A 23,775-nucleotide genomic window follows, 5' to 3' on the forward strand; every position below is an offset into this window, starting at 1 on the left:
ACAAAATACTGTGGTTGGGTGATCCAGTATGCTCATATAAAAACCACACCTACTTGAACCGGTTTGTATAATAGACACACCCAAATGACTTTTCAACTGATGTTACGTTTCAGCAAGATAAGTTACCTTTTCATTACGACAAACTGATTCGAAAATTGCTGAATGACAACTGACAACTGCTACAGTTATTTCAGAAGCTACCCTTGTTAAGAGAAATCTATTTTTGATTTTTATTTTGTATCATGTAATGCAGATGTACGTACCTCACCTATCCCGTCCCAAAAAAATGTAAACCTAATAGAATATTTGCGTTGATGAAACGTGGTTTTCAATACGACTTGTTAGTTCACTCAATATAACGTTCTCAGATTATTTCTGGGGATTCGTGGAATTTGACATATCCGCTATATAACTGCAGACTATTCAGAGCTCATTCATAGAATGAGAGGTGCTCTTAACGAAATTATCCCAGAAACATTCCATATTGTAATGGAATTATTTGTAAATAGACTTAATTTCATCAGAAATGAATATTTTGAACATTCTCCTGGAAATTATTGAATTTATCGTTTCTTTGAAGATTCTTCAAACGAATATAAAAGTGTCAATAACCCAGGAATCACAGATTCGATTATCAGGAGTGCAGTGTTGGATAGAGAATTGAAAGATCGATTAAACGTAATATCGCGAGATACTTTTTTTCATTACTACAGCAAAGTCCAATTAGTCCGTAACTTGTATTCATGGATTTCGCCTACAAATTGAAGAAAGTCAATTGAAAAAATTAAATATTGATACTTGGCTTTCTTAAGTGGTTAACGTTTCGAAAAACAGTCCTTTACCGTTTTCGAAACCTGTGTCCACTATAAAAATCTCGCCTCTAACTGTGATAGTTCTAAAATGAATTGTTTAAAAAAATCAGAACTATCACCCAGTCACTTTTCGGGTTTCCCTTTACTACACTTCAACAGATTCTATATTCATTTAGCTTTTATTTTGTAAGGCTATAAACCCAAAAAACAGTAAGAACTATTGAGTCCTCTACAAAAAAATGTTGTTTGCCAATTCAAGTCAATTAATTTATTTGTGATTTCTTGAGTTCTTCCATTTTTTAATACAAAAATGTAATGATTCTTTCGTAAACTACACCTCACGATTTGATATCCACAAACTTTATTTGAAAAATATATCACAAATATATCACATGTTTCGCTAACACAGTAGCTTCTTCAACAGTGATTTGTATTATACAGGTTGCTTCTTACGCTGATATTTATATACCACAGGTAACTACAATTGGGACTATCTCCATCGAATTACCTAAACCTCTACAATTTTTATATACCTGAGGTACCACTTCAGTTATGATTATCTGAAGCATATTACCTCACTTCTACATCAATAATAATACTTCCTCGGTTTTCTAAGAAAACAAGTTTGATAATGGTGATCTATTAAAATCCAGTTGGTCATTCACTAGAATGTTTGAAGTTTTGAGTTTATTAACTTCCATTGCTTCCAAATGATTCAGTTTCAAACCTTCATTTTCTATGTGTACAATTTCGAGCTCCTCGTTAAAGATATGATTTTCTTCTAAAAGATGATTTGAATATGATGAATTCATAGCTCATATGATGTTCCTGTATTCGATTCCTGAATGTTCTGCCAGTTTAACCAATATATACCTTAGGACAAATTCCACACTTTAATTTACATACTTCTGATTTCCCGAATTTGAATGTTTTGTCTTTATTATTTTTAACTAAATTTCCTAACGTAGGTATTACTTGTTCTATATGCAATTTTGAAATCTCGTTTCCCCAAAAATGAAGCCACTTTTTCCATTATTTGTCCAAAATACGTTGATATAATTTTGATTTTTGTTATTTAACTTATCAATAGGAAAAACGTCTCGAATTGCTTTGCGTAGACTTTTTTAGAAAGTATTTTGTTTATTAATTCGGCTTCAAACCCATTGTTTCCTGCAATTTGATTGATAATATAAAGTTCTTTATTGAAATTATTTATTGACTGTGAATCATGCTATTATAAGCTACTACTTTGTGTTGATATAGATGGGTAGAATCGTAATGTATAATAATAGCCGTATAGGACGGTTTGTGATGAATTAAAAAATCATGTTTTTGTTCATTCTACTAATTGTTGAGTCCAAGAAATTGATTGAAATTTGAAGTATCTAATTGTCTCCTAATACCTGTAAAACATACCAAAACGTCATCCACATATCTATGCCAATATAAGAATTTCTTAATCAACGGATGTTTAAAAATCGACTTCTCTAGGTTATCCATGGGGGCTTAACGGATTTCCCATAAATGAACCCTTTGAAGAGGAATAAATATCGTCGTTAAATTGAAAATTTTAATTTTGTTTGAGACATAACGACAGTAATGATTCCTGTTCTATAACTGGGCTCACTGTATTTTTTATTACACGCTTTATATTAGCTTCGCCTGTATGTATGTATGTATGATTGTTTGTATGCATGTTTGTGTGTAACTCTCAAGATCGGGATCTGTATTGACAGAATTATCGGCATTATTGCTGTTCGTAACCTAATTGATATTTCTTGATCTATTCGCGGGCAGATGGCGCTGATTATTGCAATCAAATCAAATCAAAATATACATATTTTTATACATCAAGCGCACGTCGCTTTTTTCACAATAATACTAGTATTTTCCGTTCGTTATTGTTTTAAGCTTATTTAAAAAATATTTTTAACTTTTTAGTTCGATGTTCTTCAAAAGCGTGTTTTTTAGTTTTTTAAACTATATTCATATCTAATAATTCTATTACTATATTAATATATCATCAGGAGGTATGCTGGGAAATAGATTTTGTACATCAAAGGATATTAATTTTGCGTTGTTTGGTACAGTTATGTTCTCTATTTTGTTGATCAAGTCATATGAATTCCATAGACTGAATTTTTGTTGAAAGTTAGAATGGTTCAGGATGATAGTGATTAGCTTTTTTAATAATTTCACTGATGGTGCAGTAACAAAGGAAACCACTGGTCTAATTGGATAACTCTGTTTGTGCAGTTTTATGAGTGAGTATAATTTGAGGGTTCATCAATGTTAATTTGGACTTTTTTCTTTCAGTAAAAAGTACGTTTGAATTTTTCAAAAAATCTTTCACTTGGATTAGTTGGATCACGTTTCAGTATTTCAAAATTTCCTAAATTCAAGAAATCAAGGGTTTTTTATATACAGTCAATTCATTCAATAGCAACCACAGTGTTACCTTCATCTGCTCTAGTCAATATAACATCATTTTTGTTAATTTTACTGCGTATTGATTTCCCAAGTTTCAAAAATTCTTCTTTCAAAAATTCTGATTTTATGATATGTGACGTTTGGTATTTATTATTGTTATTCAATGTCATTCCTAATGCCATTTCTGTAATGGTTCTGATGATGCTAATTCGGCTAGCGAAAAAATTATTTTGTTCTGGTATTTTGTTTGTCAAAACTACTTTACTTTGGGCTATTTCATTTCTCACATATGACAATATTTTCAATACATTTCGATTTTTCTATGTAACAAAATACGGGTACAAGTTTGGCATACATATGATTGATTACATTTTTTCTGGAGAAGTTGTTGAATAATATTATTTGAAAGCAGACGGTAGGTGATTTGGGATTTAATTTACATTTATAACTACTGTTATCATTGAAAAATCCCATAATGAAATATGAAAAATCCTATTTTTATTCATTATTCATTGAATCCTTGAACATTTTCACAACTTCTCGTCGATTACTGTTTCGCTCCACAAACAATATATTGAATATTGGGATACTGTAAGCAGAAAATTCCTAATTATAACTAAATCTAATCTTTTTGAGAAGATATAATAATATCAAGTAGAAATAAATTGTTTTTCATTATGAATTCTTTAATTTTCTGAAGATGATAGGAACATGTGCGACTTCGAACAATTAGCTTCATTTAAGCTTCCACATTAAAAAATGAATTTCGTTTCTGAAATTCATTCATGACCTACCTATTTCGAAAAAAACTTTTGATTACTTACGTAACTGCAACAATATGCACGAAAGTTCTTCGACTAAATATTTTCATAGGAGTGAACGTATATATTCGAACGACCTATAATTATACAGAGGATTATTGATACTCAATCGATTTGATTTAAATGATCATTTCACGTAGCAGCGACTGCCGCAATCAGGGAGGTGAGGCATAAGGTCATTTAATGATTTGACGGTGGAAATTGCTTTACTATTGCGGATTATTTTCCAGACAATTAGGAATTCGACGAGCCATAAGGCTACGATTATGCAGCTTTGAACAGCAAATAGCAAACGGTTGGTATTTTGGTTATATCTTATTTGAATAACACTTGATTGTGAGATTTCTAAACTGCAATGTACGTTTTCTAAACAAACTGTTAATTGAAAATCTCCCATTGAAGTACCACTCAAATAGGTTAAACATTTTGTCATCAAATTTCAGTCAGTTCCCCAGTTTGAATATAGTTTTGTAGGTGTCTAGAGTCTTGGAATGAATCAACAAAAATACTCTTAGGAATAAGATGTAGAATTATAACTGACATATTTTCTGTGAACTACATATCTCAATAAGTAGATGCATTCCATTTGGAACGGAGGTGAAATATCCTGGCATTGTCCTTCATGAAAACCTCACCTGGAACGCTCACTTGGGAAAAGTTTTACACAAAGCCAGACTGTCTTATGGATAAGTCGAAGGATTTGTAATGAAACTTTGGGTTCAGGTCCCAAACTAATCCATTGGATTTATGTGATGATTGTCAGATCAACGGAGCAATTGCCTGGTGGCCGATGGCTTTACAGAAAATGGCTCAGGCGGAGCTCTCTGGCTTACAAAGACAGGCTTGTCTGGCTATCTGTGGTGCCATCAGAACCACATCATCAGCGACCATGTATATCCTACTAGATCTGCCTCCTCTCCACATTTTTCTGAAGAGAGACGCTAGATGGATTGTGTATAGGCTTATGCACATCGCTAATTGCACAAATCAATCTAATGCAGAGTACAGTAGACTGCTGGTTGACTGAAAGTCATATCAATCTGGGAATAACCTCCAACTGTCAACTAGGAACTGCCTGATGGGTCAGAGATGGATCGAAAACACCTTCAGGTTCTAGTGCAGGTGTTTTCAGTCGCAGACCCAGGACAGAGATATCAACCTGCCTAGAGACCTATGCGACTGTATTTCAATCAGAAATCTATGCTTTGCAGAGAGATTGGTAGAATCCAACATCATACACAAGTCAATAAAAACATTTTCGGACAGTCAAGCAACGTCTGAATTGAAAGCAGATTGCCAAAAACGATTTTCCTCAATAGGAAGATTCAACAAATTGTCTCCGGTCTGGATTCCTGGCCATACTCCCTTGCAAAGAAGGATGCTGCAAGCAGCTTCATTGGGGCAGAACCTGTCATTGGCATCGCTTCAGGCTTTGCCAAACAAACTTTGAACACCTGGATGGCAAGAAGATTTATGAACTGCTGGCTAAATCTTCCAGGATTGGCTCACTCCAAGGCGTTTATTCGCCCTTCAAAGTTTAAATCTAGACAGTCGTTGGACTACAACAGGGATGTCGGAAGACAGTGTGTGTCGCTTCTGTTTGGAAAATGATGAAACAGCAGAGCAAATGCTTTGTGCCTGCCATGATGTGGACCAAATCAGGTTTTCAGAGTTTGGCAGAGCCGCACTCTTTCCATCTGACCTGAAGGATCACTCACCATTTAAACTTATTGGCTTCGTTGAGAAGCTGGGTTTATTTGGCTGAGTGTGAATAGGTGTGAGCTACATTGAACCCTTGCGGGTTGCGATGGAGGGTAGAATAGACCCAGTTACTTTTGACCTAACCTAACCTAACCTAGCCTAAGTGAATGCGATGCAATCTCCCCTTACGAAGACGCCATCTATGGGACCGACAGGAGACTCAATCCACGAATATCAGATGAACAATTCTTCCCGAGTTGTCTCGATGCAAAGGTAAGCTTCCATATAGACCGCTAACTAAGATGCGGACTCTATCTTTCACTGTAGCTCTCACTACAAGGTAACTAAATGAAACCAGAGCCAAAAAAATATTCGTGATTCAATACCAGTCAGCGATGTTTCGACCCGCGATAGGTGTTATCGATAGTGCTAGGCAGAATCACGAATGTACTATTGGCCTCGGATGTACTTGAACGACAAGACTTTCTTTAAGAAGATGCCATATGTGGGATCGACAGAATACTTTATCAACAAAAATCGAAGATGAACAAAGCTCTGCAAGGAGGCCTATTGCAAAGCTTCGATATCGACCGAACAAGGACATTCGTTTTTTGTCTTTCATTGCAGCTCTCACTGCATGGCAACTAGATGAAACCAGAGCCCAAAGCAAAGCATTCTAGGCTCTTAACACATTTCTGCGAAAAAATTGATTTTTTTCATCTATACACTCAAAGTTTTACACGCTGTTATTACGCCTCATAATGTGAGGCGTAACGTTCGAACAGGTAGTCAAGAAAACTTCCATAGCAGAAACTTTGGTCTGAAACTTATAGGGTCCAATAACTAATGGCCACCCCTTTCCAAAAAATTAAATGTGAAAAATAGTTATTGGAAGGTCTTTAAACTCCATAATAAACCCTGCAATATTTATGACATCAGCAATGCCAGCAAAAAATGAATACAACATTTCAAAGTTTGTATTTACTTTCGAACTAGAAAGTGAAACTGAACAGAAAAATTAGCTTTTTCAAATGTTCGAACTGAGAACGATTAACTTGCATACAATGGTTTAAGCAAACTTCTATTCTGAAAATTATCAGATCTCAGCAGCTTAAAGCACTTTTAGATTTCCTTCCATGAAGTTTCGATAGTGGTTGGTTGCATTTGATAGGCGGAGTTGAATCGAGAGACCGGGGTGACCATTTTGTAAAACTTCTTCCAATCCTTTATTAACGAGGAAATGCCGCATAGGTACTACGTAAATGGAAGGAGTCCTCATTTGGATTTAACTAGATGGCGATGTGTATGCTTGGTATAACTTGATCAATCAGCAAATGTGAATATCTATCAACATTCAGTTTTGCTTCCAAAAAGAACCTTCCTGTAATATAGTTAAACCAAATTCTTCTAGAAATATTTAGTTTTTGGGGATATTTGGAATAAATTTGGGATGTCAGATTGAGATTGAATCAATCCAGTATCGCAAATTTTCACGATTTACTTAGCCATTCACATAAAATGTACATTAATCCAATAACATGTGGTGTACCACACAGCTTGACAACGGTTGACGTGTTCCCAGAGGATCTTACATACTCCAACTCTTCTGTCGAAATCTACTCTGTTCAATCCATAAAACATTTTCATTTTGTCAGGGTAAAATTTGTGTCGAAGAAGAATTTTGAAAACGTTTGTACGACTCACTGCTGAGCAGTCATGTTATCATCAACGTCACCAGATTCTGCGACATTTTGACATACATCAACAACTTCAGCAATAACTAACAGCAAAATATATTGTGAACTTGGATAAGAATGTTTCCACGGTCAGCTCCTATTTCTGTACTATTACATTAGTGCCATTCGATAGTGTGCAGGTTGACCATTTCAAATAGTGAAATAGCTTGTTAAGGTTGAACTTCTAGTTTGAAATTCAATGAGAACTTGAAAGAGCATTTTATTTTTCCCTGCTCATTACTGTAATATCAAAAATGTTAAAGAGGTGGATACAAAATTGACAGATTCTTCAAATAAGGTATCACGCGACTTTTTTCCATTTCTTATTTGATATTGGGGTTTTTGTGGGAAGAGGTTGAATAACATGTATGTATGAATGTGTTCACGTTTTGTTGTGGTCTTAATATCAAATTACTCATTCAGGATAGCTCTTTCCAACCGAAATGCACTCTAAAAAGTACTGGAACAAAACTCCTGGAAACACACACGAGAAAATCTTTATGAAAATCCTCTATTAGAATAGAAATTAACTGAGTCAATATGATAGGGAGCGGATCAAAATAGTTGCGGTTCTACTTTCTCTCTCGCTATTTGAAGGACACTTAAAAAAACTACAAGTGGAAAGATACCGCTCGTCATGGTTCACGCGAATATCAGGCACTTGCTAATAGAAGACAAATAATGGATGCATATGAAAAACATCTAACAAAAGATCTAGATTATTGGAATGGGTGTGAATAAGATATGTGAGGAGAATCTAAATGAGCATACGAGTCTGCTGGTCTTTTTGCAAAAAAATATTGAGAAGAATCATCCATTATTAAGTAAGTTTTACCGAGTGAATAAACAAGCATAGCTTGGTGGGTACTGGTAATACAAACCACAAATTTTCTCTTATTGAAAAATGTAACATATTTCACTTTTGCACCCATCTTTCTCTAACATAAACTGATTCACATATTCCACATTTCTCTATTGTAACAGACAACTGAAACAAACCACCAAGCTCAAATAGCACGTTTCTGTCATTATCCGTATCGAAGTAACAGACGTTTCTACGTTGTGTTCAGAGTCCGCTTATAATAGTATAATGGAAGTTACACTTGTGGCACCTCTAATTGAAGGCAGTTCGATCGACGAATTCAATCTACGGCTAAGAGAGGCACCCGATGTAATGCAGTTGATCCTGTCACTGAACAAAAGGCAGTGTTCCCTGTTTACGACAATATTCAATGGACTGTGGAATTGAAAACTAGTTTATCCGAAACATGCAACGTCTACACTATGGACGTCGGAAAAATGACCTTTCGGTTCCAAACAGGATTTTCTTTTGAAGGAAATAGCATTTTGCAAAAAATAAGGAAACAAGCGTTTGTGTTCGAACAGAAACTTTTGAATGAAACCTTAATGACTATTTAAGTGTGTTGGTTTAGTTAGCATGGAAGTGTAAAAGGGCTACATATTTCCTTCTCGGAAATTCCGATATTGAGGTCGATCTTTCTTTAAAAAAAATATGTTTTTCCGTTAATCAGCTGTCGCCCCCATACGAACGACAACTCTCAGAAGTTCAGAAACTTGTGCGATCCAAGGATTAACGGGTCTTACCTTTAAACGTGTGATTCCTAACACGAATAGATTTCGATTTGAATCTCAAAATTTTGGTTGTGTTTCCAAAATTTATATTCGAAATTTAGACTCAAAACTTCGAGTTCAAAGTCGATATTCCGATTCCAATCTCGATATTTTATTTTGAACTAGAAATTTTGATTTGGAGTCAACATTCCGACTTTAAACTCGAAAATTTGACTTTGAACTCGAAACTTTGGATTCGAGTTTTTGAAATGATTGTAAAAAGGTTCATTCCATTACACTTTCTGAATACAAACCTTCAAAGCTATTGGATATTGAAACAATATGTATGACTACACTGGATGTCCCAATAAAAACAGTTTTTTCCCAAATAATTTCTCTGAAAATTTAGAGACTGAAGTCGAAATTTGGAGTAGAACTCAAAATTTTGGATATGAATTGATAAACAAATGATGGAAAAATATTTATTTTATTGTATTATCTGAATATGCATCTATGGTTTTTATTTGTCTAAAACTATTAAATATTGAAAAACTATATTGATATCATTACGACTTTTCGGCAGATCGCACTTGACATATTGTGCTCTGCTTGGGAGCTGATGACATAGGAGAAAACAACAAGTTATGTTTTTTTCGACTAGTTAGAAGAAAACCCAACGGAGGAATTCTGCACACAGTCTATAGGAAATCAATACATACTGAAAATAATCTGAACGCGGCGTTAGAATTACCATCCAGCACAAATACAAGCGGTAGCCAACACCCTTATATCCAGATCTGAAAGAGAAAGGAATGAGAGACATACGAAAGATATATGAAAAGCTCTTCAGCACAATGGGTATATAAATCATACGATTTAAAAAACAACACACCGAAGAAAGAAGGAAAACAATGAAAAAACGAATACAAAAGGAACTGAAACCATCCTGCCCTATGTCAGAGGAGTTACAGATGATATAGGAAGAATTCTAAAACGACACACCATAAAAACAACATATATAATTCCACGAGAACAATCAGAAGTTCCGTCGACAATAACAAAGTTAATCTAAAAAACCAAGGCATATATAAGATATTAGGTTGGAATTGGAACGGAAAATACGTCGTCCAAACAAATAGGTGAATATTAAGTCAGATTAGAGAAACACAAAAAACCTCAGTCCTATACGAACACCACCTTAATACAGGACACAACATTGATTCCAAAAGTTGTGCAAATATACAACATCAGAGAACTAGAATCATAGGGAAGACAATCGAAAGTGAGAAAACCGGCGTATTAACGAGATGGATGACGCACACAACCTCAGCTGCAAGGAAAACGACCATATTCAAAATCAAGACCAGTGCACCACCAACAGCAAACACACCACCCAGAATAGTAATCAATGTGCCACGACTGGGTGGTTCTGCCTGTTTGGCAAAAAAAGTTCTGGTTGACTGGTGGGGTAATTGGGTTTTTTGATGTGTTATGCTCGACGGGAGACACATTGATTATTGTTCTGGGTGGTGTGTTTGCTGTTGGTGTTGCACTGGTCTTTTGAATATGATGGTTTTTTATGCAGCAGAGAGGTAGTGTGCGTCATCTCTCTTGCTTATACTGCCGATCCTTTCAATTTCTATTGCCTCCATTATCATCCTGGTTTTCTGGTGCTGTATACTGTCGATGTTATGACCTTTATCATGGTGGTGTTCGTATAATCCAGAGATTGTTTGTTGGTTGCGAAGTGCAAGTTTGTGTCCCTCTAGATTTGAATGATATTCACCTTTTTGTTTGGCCGACGTATTCCCCGCGGCAATCTCCACATGCGATTTAATATATGTCTTGGTCCAATTTGCCTTATGGGTTATGATGGTTCTCGTTGGTTTATATGTTGTTAGTATGTTGTGTCGTTTTCGAATTTTTCCTTTTTTGGATGACTTTGGTTTCGTTTCATTCCTTGTTTCCTCGGTGTGTGGCTTTGTGAACTGTATGCAGAGTTTTCTGTATTTCTTTCATTCCTTGATATTTTGTGTCTTCGTCCGTGAGTCGGTTAGATCTGAATACAAGGGTGTTGTCTACTGTTTGTATTCGTATAGGATGGTGATTTGATCCCGCGTTTAGGCATCTCTTAGTATGCGTTGATTCTGAAAAACTTCTCCTAAGTAACTTAACTTCACTTTAAATGATGTCTGCTCCGAGAACAGGCATTTTTTTAGTATTTCAGTATTTCAAAAACCAGTTGGTAACAATTTTTCGGTAGATTCCAGCGTACAGAAAATAATATAGGAAAGTCTGATTTCATTTATCAATCTGAAACTATTGCAGATATCGAAATTTCCCATGAAACCAGTGTTCTTCGCCTCAAAGAATTTTTTTAAAGAATGTTATTGTTTGAGAGCGATATGTCTAAAAATAATAATGTTTTTAAAGATAAGGGGATGCAAAAAAGGAAACAAGTTCTTAAAGAGAATTGAAACGCTATACAATCAAAGTATAGACCCTCAAAAAGTATGAGGTAGCTCTGAAGAGTAGGAGGATAAACATGAGAAGACACTGTATGGCACTACATAGGATCCTTATTATGAACTAAGACATGTCTCTCTGTTTTTGGTTACAAAATATATTTACAAAAAATAAAGTGTTTTCGCTGGTACACTCAGTATATTTATATATACTGTTCAGAATCGTCTAGCATAAATATATAATCTGAAATTACGAGAACAAAGTTGAAATTTCAAAATTGGAGTTGGAGTTTTGAGTTTAAATTCGAAATCTTGAAAGTGAAGTCAAAATCAGAAAGTCGAGTAAAAAGAAAAAATGTCTCGTTTCTATCGGTCACATTTTTATTAAAATTCCAAAATGGGTTTGAAATTTGTTCGTTGTATTGTTACTTACCATTATTGGCTGCATCCGGAATAAGGTCCGGATTGTTGTCATCAGAAATAGTATCCGTGTACAATGACTGTACGTGAGGAGTTAAAGGACTTTCTTCCATCTTCGGACTTCTCACTCTGGGATTTCGAACTGGACTATCTACCTACAAATTTTTAGTGATTTAAAATGGGAATGTCATTAACAAAAACTCATATTCTATAATATTATCCAAAATAAATGAACAATGTTAACCTATTTTCTCACATCGTGAAATGAAGCAAAGTCTAAAATTGATTTTATATCGAGTATTGATTAATAAACAATTGAATTGAAATATAGATTTCATTGATTTCACCCCCAAGTCATTGAGCGGTTAAATATAATCGTCCTTTCAGTTTCCATTTCACGTTTCTGGTGAACAACTTCATTCCAAACAACGATAATTTTTTCATAAGAGAATAATCAACACATGAAAAAAAATTTGGGAAAGCACTCGTTATTGATTATTTTATTTATTTTTCTTATTTGAAATTTTCATATTCTGTTTATAGGAGATTTTATTTGTTAATTTAGTAAAGATTCTGTTGAGTTCAATTTTACGCGAAATATAATGAAGTCTAGATAATCTAAGGTCCCATATCTACGCGACAAATGTATATGGGTGGTAACTAAACAATTTTCTTCGATAACACAATGCAAGAGTCGTCCTTTCTCAGGAGAGCAGACCTACATTCAATGCCATGAGAAAAACATCTAACAGTTCATCATTATCATTACCGGATTCGTAACTTCTTTTATTTCTGAACCGAAAGGAATGAATCAAACACAATTTTCGAACTTCCGCAAATTTTTATATACTTTCAAAATGGGTGGTTATGTACGACAGTTTTTTTTTCGAGAACATGTTTGCATAATCTTGGACTAGGATTTTCACCTCGAATATAACGTTTCATAATGATCGGATTTCTTACATCATTAAAAAACATTATATTATTTGCAGGGCGTCAGAAAATCAATAACGCAGCCACTTGGCGAAAAAGGAATCCTCCTCGAAATGGAAGAAAATAAGCTAGAAACTTATATACATCCTCATTTCGGCGTTTTAAAAATTGTCTCCAAAGTCTCATGAAATCTTGTGTCTACGTCGTAAGTCATTGGAGGACAGAAGTCACAAAAACTATTTTTACGCGATTGTCTAGCTTTCAATAGGTTCAATAATGAAAATTGTTGAGCAAGGAACTTGCTGTAAATTTTTTCGCAAACATTAGATTTTTCCATGCGCCCGTCATTTTTGAAAATGAGAGAAACCCGCAGCGTTCAGCCATACATGATATAAATATCGGTGATGCATAATAATTCCCATCCTTTCGATAAGCTACCCCATGAATTTCTTTGTTTGTTTGGAAATCCAAGCGCATAAAAACTTTTTTGAAACGATGGATTCTCGTTTGTTTGGCATATTTGATTGACCCCACATCAAAAAAATCTTTAAAAACTACGACGGCTTTTCCTCAAGCTGTCTTTTTTGCCGATCTCTTCCATTGCTTTATTATGACGAAAATTTTCTTCAAATTTTTTTGGCCCTCTTCGCATAATTACTGTACCTACCGCTGCTCTACCATCTAAAACATCTAGAGCACTGATTGCAGCAAATATCGGTATTAAAGGTAGGATACCGTAACTTTTAGCTTCAATAGGTATACAGTGTGTCTCACTTCTCATGGAAACACCCCCGTATCTTCCGTAATATTCGAGGTAGAACGATGAAACTCTCTGGACTGATGGAAATGCTCAAAATGCACCTACCATCTGAATGGGGTTGGCCAAAGTGATATACACTGTCCGCCACTCGCGATGGAACACCCCATTTTTACGATAAAACATAGTAGGGGGCAAAATAGGCTCAAAATTCCTTCAGATTCGTGATCAGGACTAGCGAATTTACTACGGTTACACTTTTTTCCTGAAAAAATTTCAGTCCTGAAAAATCCAAATTTGTCTCACTTCTTATGGAAACATCCCCGTATCTTCCGTAATATTCGAGTTGAAACGATGAAACTCTCAGGACTGATGGAAATGCTCAAAATGCACCTACCACCTGGATGGAGTTGGCCAAAGTGATATACACTGTCCGCCACTCGCGATGGAACACCCCATTTTTACGGTAAAACATATTAGGGGGCAAAATAGGTTCAAAATTCCTTCAGATCCGTGATTAACATTACCAACTTACTACAATTATACTTTTTTCCTGAAAAAAATTCCTGTAATTCAAAATTTGAATGGCTGAATGTTCTACCTGAAATAACATAAATATCGAACCATTAATATAAAACCATGTGATGTAACGGAAGTCGATGAAAAACAAGTTCTCAAATCAGTCTATAATTTCATTAAAGTCGCCACAGGAAGCAAAAACTTCCAATTTTTAGATGTGATGCGCATATCAAAAGCATATTTTATAAAAAGGTTGTGCCTAATTGAACTACAGAGCTTCTCATAGTATCGAAAGTGAAAATTAGCAACCCCATCACCTATTTGCTGAAAGATCTGGGGGGACTTCCTGGGGAAACGTCCAATCAGCAGGGCATTTCACTACGAGGAATTACAAGAAACAAAAAATCCTGATGTTTATCCAGCAGAGAAAGTACTTAGGGAAAAGGGTCTATGTCTAAGGTCTATGTCAAGTTGCTCGGATTTGATACCTCCCATAACAGTGATTTGATTTAATTGAAAATGACGTGCATGATCTTTTGAAATAGAATACTGCTGAAAAATTCGATGTGTTGACAAAAATGAAATTTTTTGCAAAATGTTTCCAAAACTGCCGTATAATGTATTTTTGAAGAGTGTTATTTTTGTTACATGTGATATGTGTCATAGATATGAAAATGTATGTATTTTATTGAGGATGAAATGTATAAGGGTTTGGATCCCAAGGAAAATTTTTAATAAATATATTATATTACATTTTAATTTTCATTTCAGTTCAACTATGTCTTACATGGAAAATGCAAATGATAAACGAAAGACATTTCGACACTCATTTAGACAGACTTGAAACCTTTCGAAATTGGAATCTGAATTTCCAAAAGATAAATTTGCTGATGCAGGTTTCATTTATACTGGTAGAGATGATATAGTTTTTTGTTCGAAATGTTATATTGAGTCAGATGGGAGTCTGGAGATGATCCGTTTCAGTACTGAAATTCGAATGAAGTCTAAATTGAAAGGAGTGTATTTTTAGAAGGGAATAATTTTTGTGAAAGAAAGATTTTGGCTTTCTACTACTATTTTCGGATAAACTCATTTGATGATTGACCAGTAGCCCTTTATCTGAAACCACATGATATAGCAGAGGGAGGATTCTACTATACTAGAAGAAGTGATCGAGCCGAGTGTTTCTACTATGGCAATATTAGTTACCTGAAGACTAAGTATGGACCCACCATCGAATTTTCAATGACAGGTGTGGATTTTGGAGATTGAAAAATCCAAATTTTCAACTCAAAAAAATCAGACACGATAGACCACAAAAATTTGTTGAGGAAAGAAATGAATATAGTGTTCATGTCATGTAACCCTTGTTCTGTTGATTGTTCAAAAATATGTGATGATTGTCTAGTTTGTAGAACATATATTGATTTCATTTTTGATAATTTTCGTGACATGAATGGAGTTTGATCTTACTTCTGTATTTCGTTTAATATAATCATCAGTGCTCAATGGGTGTTATACTATAATATATTGTATTACTTTTTGAGAATGTTTGTAAAATTAAATGAATTACGTAAATAGCTCATGAAGTCCCTCTGGCTCGATTCTAATTCAAACTGCTGCCATTATTTGATATGACTCAAAGTTTTTCATAACCCGAGGACTTGAAATTCCAAAATTTCCCAATAATTTTCTTCAAAGTATATGCTATATCACATTTGACTCTTGATATTAAAATATTCGTGATCTAGAGATGAAATTATTTGTAACGCGTACCCATATCAACCTGTTGCAACTAGTGTAACGGAACGGACGAATTCAATTACACCATTTTCAACAGAATTAGAAACCTCCTTGGTATGAGAAATCCAAATATATCATCTGTTTTACAATACGATAATTGTTTCTTCAATGCAGGTGATTATTTTTGCATGAAACGTGAAGATATGTGAAAAGTTAAAAATTAAAATTTCGTGCATATCTTTTTTTATCTAGGGAAATTGTGACGTCACTCCATTTAAACAATTACAAATTCCTTAAATATAAAAGTGAACGGTTTCAAGGACCTATTTGAGAACTATACCGAGAAACAAATCTATGACTCACACCACGTCACAGAGCGCCTTCGCTCACTCCTAACCTCAATTTCTGGCATTAAAGGAAAAGTACTTGATTGGATCAGTGATTACCTTACAGGAAGGAAACAGGTCCCCAAAATTAATGAGTTTGTCTCAACAGCAATAAGCGAAGACCACGGGGTTGCGCAGTGAAGTATTTTAGAGCCATTGCTATTCTTAATTTACATTAATGATATCAGAAAATGTAATGAATGTGATTATGAACATTATTTTGCTGATGATGCCTTAGTATCGGTTAGTGATATAGATAAAACTATTCAAAAAAAATGAATGAAGCATTGAATAATATTGCTACATATTTGAAAACTGATGAATTGAAGCTGAATGTCAACAAAACAAAGGATATGATACTCACTAGGTCGTTTAAGTACAGAGAATTAGATTTATATCAAATTGAAATTAAAATAGAAAATGACAAAATTGAGCTCATTACTGAATTCAAATATCTAAGATTCATGTTGGACAAGCATCTATCAATGAATAACCATTTCACTTACATACATAATTTTTTTTGAAGAAATTATATTTTTTGACAAGAGTGTCCCAAAACTTAACTATGCAATCACGGATAAATGTATATAAGACCATTATACAACTACATTTCAAATATTGTCCCACTCTTCTATACACAAGTGATTTAAATAAAATGAGAACACTACAAAAACTACAGAATCGCGCAATGAGGATTATTTTGAGATGTGACAGGAGTACCCATATATCTTCAATGTTAAATAATCTAGAATGATTATCTATAGAAAGTAGGCATACATATTTAAGATGAATCATATTTACAATAAGTTGCATAACCTTCTACCTTCATATTTTGACAAATTTGAAATTTTGTATAATCAAATCCATAAGTGTACTACCAGAATAAGAAACAATTATAATCAAACAAAAACGTTCAACAATAAAAACAATAATTTTCAAAGGATTCATTAAGTATAACAGTCTACCTGAAAATGCAAAGTCTTCTAACAGTCTTATTCTGTTCAAAAGAAATCTATTAGACCATTTAAGAGACCATTAAGGTGATACCAAATTATTATGTATCTTTTTTTTGTATTTTCAATTATAGTAGGTGGAACTACTTATTAACAATTATCAGAAGATCTTTTTTATATTAATGTATTTATATGTATATTAATGTTAACATTATCGTTGTTGTATATTAGGATGTATCTTATTTGAATAAAGCATTTAATTTCATTTTATTCCACACTCTCACCATCACCCCCATGTGATTGAAGACCTTCCTAACACCCCGAACGCAAGGGTTTCTCTTCGGGGAACCATCGAGCTCAGACCAGAAGTAAATACGAAATCGGCATACACTACCTACTAAAGATAATGGCAATGGAACGAAAGTTTTCAAACGCCGAGAATATGACGACGATGAAGAAATAGGAGAAAATTAATACTTTCGTTCTTTGAATTATTGAAGCTCTTCGCCAAACCGATGAGACCTAGAAATAATCGAGAGTTTATGCCAAGAATGCAACGGGATCAATACATAACGTAAAGTTACGGTGGAACCTTAGTTGGAATGCCCAGTTTTCAAGCTGCAAAGATCAATCAAGACAAAAGTAGCAGACAATATCAAATGCAAAAGACTAAAAGTCAAAAGCAAATATCGAAGACGATTGTGGATACTAAAAATCGAAATGTCGTGAAGTAACTTGGCATGAGATCTTTTAGTTTTTATTTTCTTTTTCATGTTTAATTGTTCAATTTTCTGCTCGTATTTTGTTTTATTGTAATTTCATTTCAGGGTTTTTTGCTTAATATAATTGTTATTTTCAAATATTTCATGAGACATCTGAGACAACTTTTGGAACGCTAAAATGTAGGTGTATACATTCTCATTTCGAAATGAAATTTATAATATGATTGAACTACGAGTGTTCAGTATTATTTTATTAAGTCTCAACATTTCCATGAAATTTAGGTATCTTGTTTAAAAACAAGTTTTCATTTGAATTCCCTGGAGGATAGAAAATTAACTTTGAGTTGAATAAAACCCATCAATTTATTGCATTGCATATTACACAGAATATAAAGTTGTTATGAATTAATGAGTTTTACTTAAATTTTTTTGAAGCTTGATTTGAAAATGTTTGTTGCTCTAAACTTATTTTCTATTTTTCAATCATCACTGTACATGTTCCTTAGTCTGTTTATTTCATTTCACGGGTCATTGTTGAACGGTCGATCACTACAATATTTGTTCGGACACCACCAATCATTCCTGAACTTTCTAGTTTTAACAGTTGAAAATTGGTATAGCGGATATCTTGTTTTTCGCAATTTCCATTCTTTTATCCTTGGTGTGTGGCAAATTCCAATTTATTGAATTTTTTCATCAAGGATTTCTTCGAAAGCCTCCCAAGAATATCTCCAAGGAAAAAAATCTAAGCTCTGTCTTTGAAAATTATCAAAAGGTATTAATGTAAACCTTCAATTTGGAAAAAAATGTTAATGAAAGTATAATTGAGTATTAATTTTTTATTTCACAATATTCATATTCAATGAACTTTTTCTTGGAGCGTGCCCATATTATCATTGCTCAATTGGAACTATAAATTATGCTTTACTTTCTGAAAAGTTTTTTTTGTGAAAATGAGTAACTTCAAAAGTTCACAACTTCACAACTTCACTATACTATTCATAAGTACCAGCTCATTAGGAAAAACATTATGTTGAAGAAATTTCCTATTGTTGGCTAGTACCATAGATAATTTCAGTCTTACTACAAAGACTGGATGAACAATCAATTAGGCTCTCAACGATTTCTTTCTGGTAGATTTGTGAAGGTTGGATTTGTAATTCATATATTGTCCTATATGAGTTAGTTTTCTGTATTCAGACGTTACCCAACCCTATATAGGTCCTCTTCACCATCACGTCTAGAAATTAATACTTGGTAGTTTCAATATTTCACTCATATTCTTTTATTTCACAAAACTGTTAATACTTTTTCAGAATTCAGAACTTCTAACATTTATTATCGGTACGATTCAAAAGTTGACCACCCTACGGAACATTCAATTTTGCCCGTCCCCTATAGGTTTCCCTGCCTAGAGGGAGACTTTCGACGATGTTTTTCAACAGACCGCTTCTCTTCTCACTCTTTTGTCGACCCAACTTCACCCCAATCATGAAAATCGATGTTAGGTATTCACGAAAGTTGGCACATGGGAAAAACTCGTCGGAGTCCTTGTAAGGGAGCCATACATTTCCAATTTAAATTAATCGGCGCTTTCGTCTTGTTTGCTTACCCTGAATCTCCGTACGGCAAATATTATTGCTCCGACAGCTCCTGCGACGATGAGCGTCGATCCTGCGGCGAGCAGGATATACAGCCAAGGACCTGTGCCCGTTTTCATGATGTCGGTTGGCTCGGTCGATCGCCGTTGCTCTTTGAGGCCTGGAATTATCATATTTTAATCTTTGACCTAGATATTGATGGGTTATTTCGAAATACACAGTGACAATTTTGCCTTTGAAGTTTTTGAAAATTAAATATATCGACTTTGAAGCGATGAAGTCCATACATATTGTACCTAGATCGATTTGGGACTCAAAAAGTATCGAGGGAAAGGAACGAATAAATTCAAGCAACAGTGAATGCAAACATATGGTATGTGATGGAACTGGCCAATACTTCAAATGGCACATTACTGTGTGATTTTCACTGGACAGCTTACAAAACAGCGACACATGTTTCACTGAAAATAATTCAGTGAAAATAATGTGTTTGTGTATGTTTAAAATATGTTTTTCCGTTAATCAGCTATCGCACCCCTACGAATGACAACCCTCAGAAGTCAAAACTTGTGCGAAATAAGGACTAACGAGGTCTTACCTTTTAACGTGTGATTCCTAAAATGGGTTGGACGATAGCAACTTAGCTAACTAACTTAGCTAATTGAGAATCTCACAAAAAAAGTGAATACGACAAAATTTTGCGAAGAGGTGGCTTTTCGTAGTGGGCAAAAACTTGCAACAAATCTTCCAAGTCGAAGACGTTGCACAGGTGCCTGATGGTTCTACTTCAACTCTCTGCGCCGCGGCATTAGCTGGGTTAGTTGTTGTTTTTCCGTTGGGTATCTGCCACACGTACCTACAAAGTCGTTGGTCTGCACGAGGGGAAAGGGGCAAACTTGAGCATGTCATAATGCACCTCTTCGGAATATTAATCAATATTTATATATATATATATATATATATATAAAAATAAATAGATAAGTACTCTTTGATCATTCCCATATTGATTATATAAGAGTACTTATCTATTTATTTTTTGATTTTCATGGAAATATTTTCCAGCAGCTTGACTGCATTAACCTTTCTAGATTTTATATATATATATATATATATATATACAGGGTGTCCCTGGACTTCCTCTTTTCCTCTCGGGAATGTATAGATGGGGTCAAAATATCACCAGTACTTCATATAACTTTTTTTCCTAAAATCTTTCGTTACCAAGTAACGGGCCCTCGAAGTTACAAAATGAAAAATGTTTTTCTTTGATAACTTTTCAAGTGAATATTCAAAATCATCCAAATTTTGGTAATTGACTAAACAAATGAATTCCTTCGAACTTTGAAATGACAGATATTTTTCAATATTTTTCAACAAATTAAGGTTACTTGGACAATTTTATGAATAAAAGTACTCGTGTGGAAAGTCGATCGGAGCAACGAGTCTTGATAAAAATGTAGTTTCACTCGACGACATCAAACCCGCTCGTCCACCATTATTTGAAATGAATAATTATCAAAGCAGAAATAATAATGATAACGTTAATTCAACAACATTTATCCTGAGATGTCTACCATTATTCAAAAATATTAGTTTTTAAGGAAAATGAAAATGATAGGTAAAATGTTCATAACCAATTTTTATAATGCAAACACGTTTAACTAACGAAACTCAAGAGCCTCAAGAGCAAACAGAAATGAAAAATCCGCTACAGAAACTGCTCGATATGACCACCTTCTCTCTCTATACATTTTTTTAGTCTGCGAAGACACCCTCTCTGTACTTGAAATAGCATTCCAGGGTCGTTTCGTATGGCTTCACAATGTAATGTTATTCTATTCAACAATGCATCTCTTGTGTGAATAGGTGTAGCGTAAACAAGGCTTTTTAGATGCCCCCACAGAAAGAAATCCAATGGATTTAAATCCGTAGACCGCGATGGCCATGAATATGGCCCACCTCTACCAATCCATCTATTGTGGAAAATATGGTTCAGATGGTCACGCACAATCAAACTAAAATGAGGAGGAGCGCCATCATGCATAAACCACATATCTCTTCGGGTTTGCAATGGAACATGTTCCAAAAGTCCATTCAAATCGTTCTGAATGAACTCCAAATAACGTTCTCCATTCAATCGGTCCTGTAGAACGAATGGTCCTATAAGATGCTTTCCTATGATACCAGCCCAAACATTCACGTTGAATTTCCGTTGGTGTTTGGTTTGCAATATCCCATGGGGATTTTCTTCGGCCCATATATGGAGATTATGAGAGTTGATACATCTCTACTGAAACCTGCTTCATCAGTGAATAAAACTCGATTAATAAAAGTCATATCCTCTCTTTGCCTATCCATGAACCAATTGGCATATTCCAGTCATGCTGGAAAATCTTGAGGTGTCATGGCATGTACCTTCTGGATGTGAAATGGGTGGAGCAGTTGTTCCCTAATTATTCTATGAATAGTGGACTTGGATGTATGGAACTGTTCTGATAGATTTCTGATGCTCATTGAAGGATCATCAGCGACGGCTTCCAAAATATTTTCCTCCAATACAACGGTACGTACAGTCCTAGGAGCGCCCTCACCACCTCGTTTTGGGAAAACTGTACCTACAATAATATCGAAATAAAACAACGTGTTCAAATTAATTATCAATTATTACATACCTGTCTCCCTCAAGCTGCGATCGACACGCTCGAATGTTTCTCTTGACGGTACCGTTCGATTGGGAAAATGCTCGGAATACAGACGACGAGCTTCTGCAGCATTACAAAATGCTCGTCCATAAAATACATGCATATCTGCACATTCATTGAATGTAAACTGTTCGGCCATATCAAAAAAATTCAAAATATCCTATAGAATATTGACAATACAATGATAGTCATATGACAACGCACCACTCAACAAAACAAAATCGCATTCCAGTTTCTCATTTTCTATCAAAACTTTCTAAAAGGTTTTTTTGTCAACATCTGTGAAAGAAATGGAACATAATTATTCCCTGGATATTTTTCACCTGATCATGTGCAGCCGTTTTTGTAGTTCATTCGTTTGCTTTTTATTAGTATAGTAAATATTTTTTCCGATTTGCGTTTTTTCAGCTAAATTTAGATTCGTGTTAAAGAATTTCTCCCATAAAATTATAATTATCAGTAAAACTCCTCAACAGTTTAGCTGTGAAGAAGAATTTGAAACATTCGAATGTTGAGTTTCATGAGATTCAGATAACTGATCAACACGAAACGTGATTATTCCACACGTATTATGTACATACAAAATATGGAATGAATTCGATATTTCATAGTAGAGTAGCTTGTTAGTTTAAAAACACCACGAATCTACAGAACTTGATATTTCTTTTGAAAAAATATCTGCTATCACAATTGTGACTTAAACTTCCATATAGGTACTGTACTTTTTGTTTACGACTTCATTTTAGCATACTTTGTATTATTCCTGTTATAAATGTTGTTGAATTAACGTTATCATTATTATTTCTGCTTTGATAATTATTCATTTCAAATAATGGTGGACGAGCGGGTTTGATGTCGTCGAGTAGAACTACATTTTTATCAAGACTCGTTGCTCCGATCGACTTTCCACACGAGTACTTTTATTCATAAAATTGTCCAAGTAACCTTATTTTGTTGAAAAATATTGAAAAATATCTGTCATTTCAAAGTTTTGGGGTGTGGACCATCGGGGGTAGTCCGTTCCTGACTTTGTAGCAAAACAACTGACTCCTGCATGAAAGCTCATCGACGGAATTCATTTGTTTAGTCAATTACCAAAACTTGGATGATTTTGAATATTCACTTGAAAAGTTATCAAAGAAAAACATTTTTCATTTTGGAACTTCGAGGGCCCGTAACTTGGTTACGAAGACTTTTAGGAAAAAAAGTTATATGAAGTACTGGTGATATTTTGACCCCATCTATACATTCCCGAAAGGAAAAGAGGAAGTCCAGGGACACCCTGTATATATATATATATATATATATATATATATATATATATATATATATATATATATATATATATATATATATATATATATATATATATGATGAGCTGTTTTCTCGGGTTTCGCTCCGTGTTCTGTGTATTTTCTCCCCATAAGGATTATTTTCACAACGTTTCGGCAAAGTCTCATTTGCCATCTTCTGGTGATGTCTGGTTTTTTCAACTAGACTGA

The 23,775-nt window shown here is 34.4% G+C and overlaps 1 protein-coding gene across 2 annotated transcripts in view; it reads right to left on the bottom strand.

The window, feature by feature from the left end:
- Positions 1-23,775, bottom strand: part of LOC111505295 (nephrin) — a 1,173,166-nt gene that overhangs the window by 28,524 nt on the left and 1,120,867 nt on the right. For both annotated transcript variants that reach the window (XM_074176034.1, XM_074176035.1), the window contains 2 exons: positions 19,583-19,731; positions 11,971-12,112 (listed from right to left, as the gene is read on the bottom strand). In XM_074176034.1, the coding sequence (XP_074032135.1) occupies positions 11,971-12,112; positions 19,583-19,731 (291 nt within the window). The remainder of the gene's footprint in view (positions 1-11,970; positions 12,113-19,582; positions 19,732-23,775) is intronic.

This window comes from Leptinotarsa decemlineata, unplaced genomic scaffold (genome assembly GCF_025532065.1).
Source record: "Leptinotarsa decemlineata unplaced genomic scaffold, Ldec_3_MD MMD2_tig00001393_RagTag_RagTag, whole genome shotgun sequence".
NCBI classification, from domain to species: domain Eukaryota; kingdom Metazoa; phylum Arthropoda; class Insecta; order Coleoptera; family Chrysomelidae; genus Leptinotarsa; species Leptinotarsa decemlineata.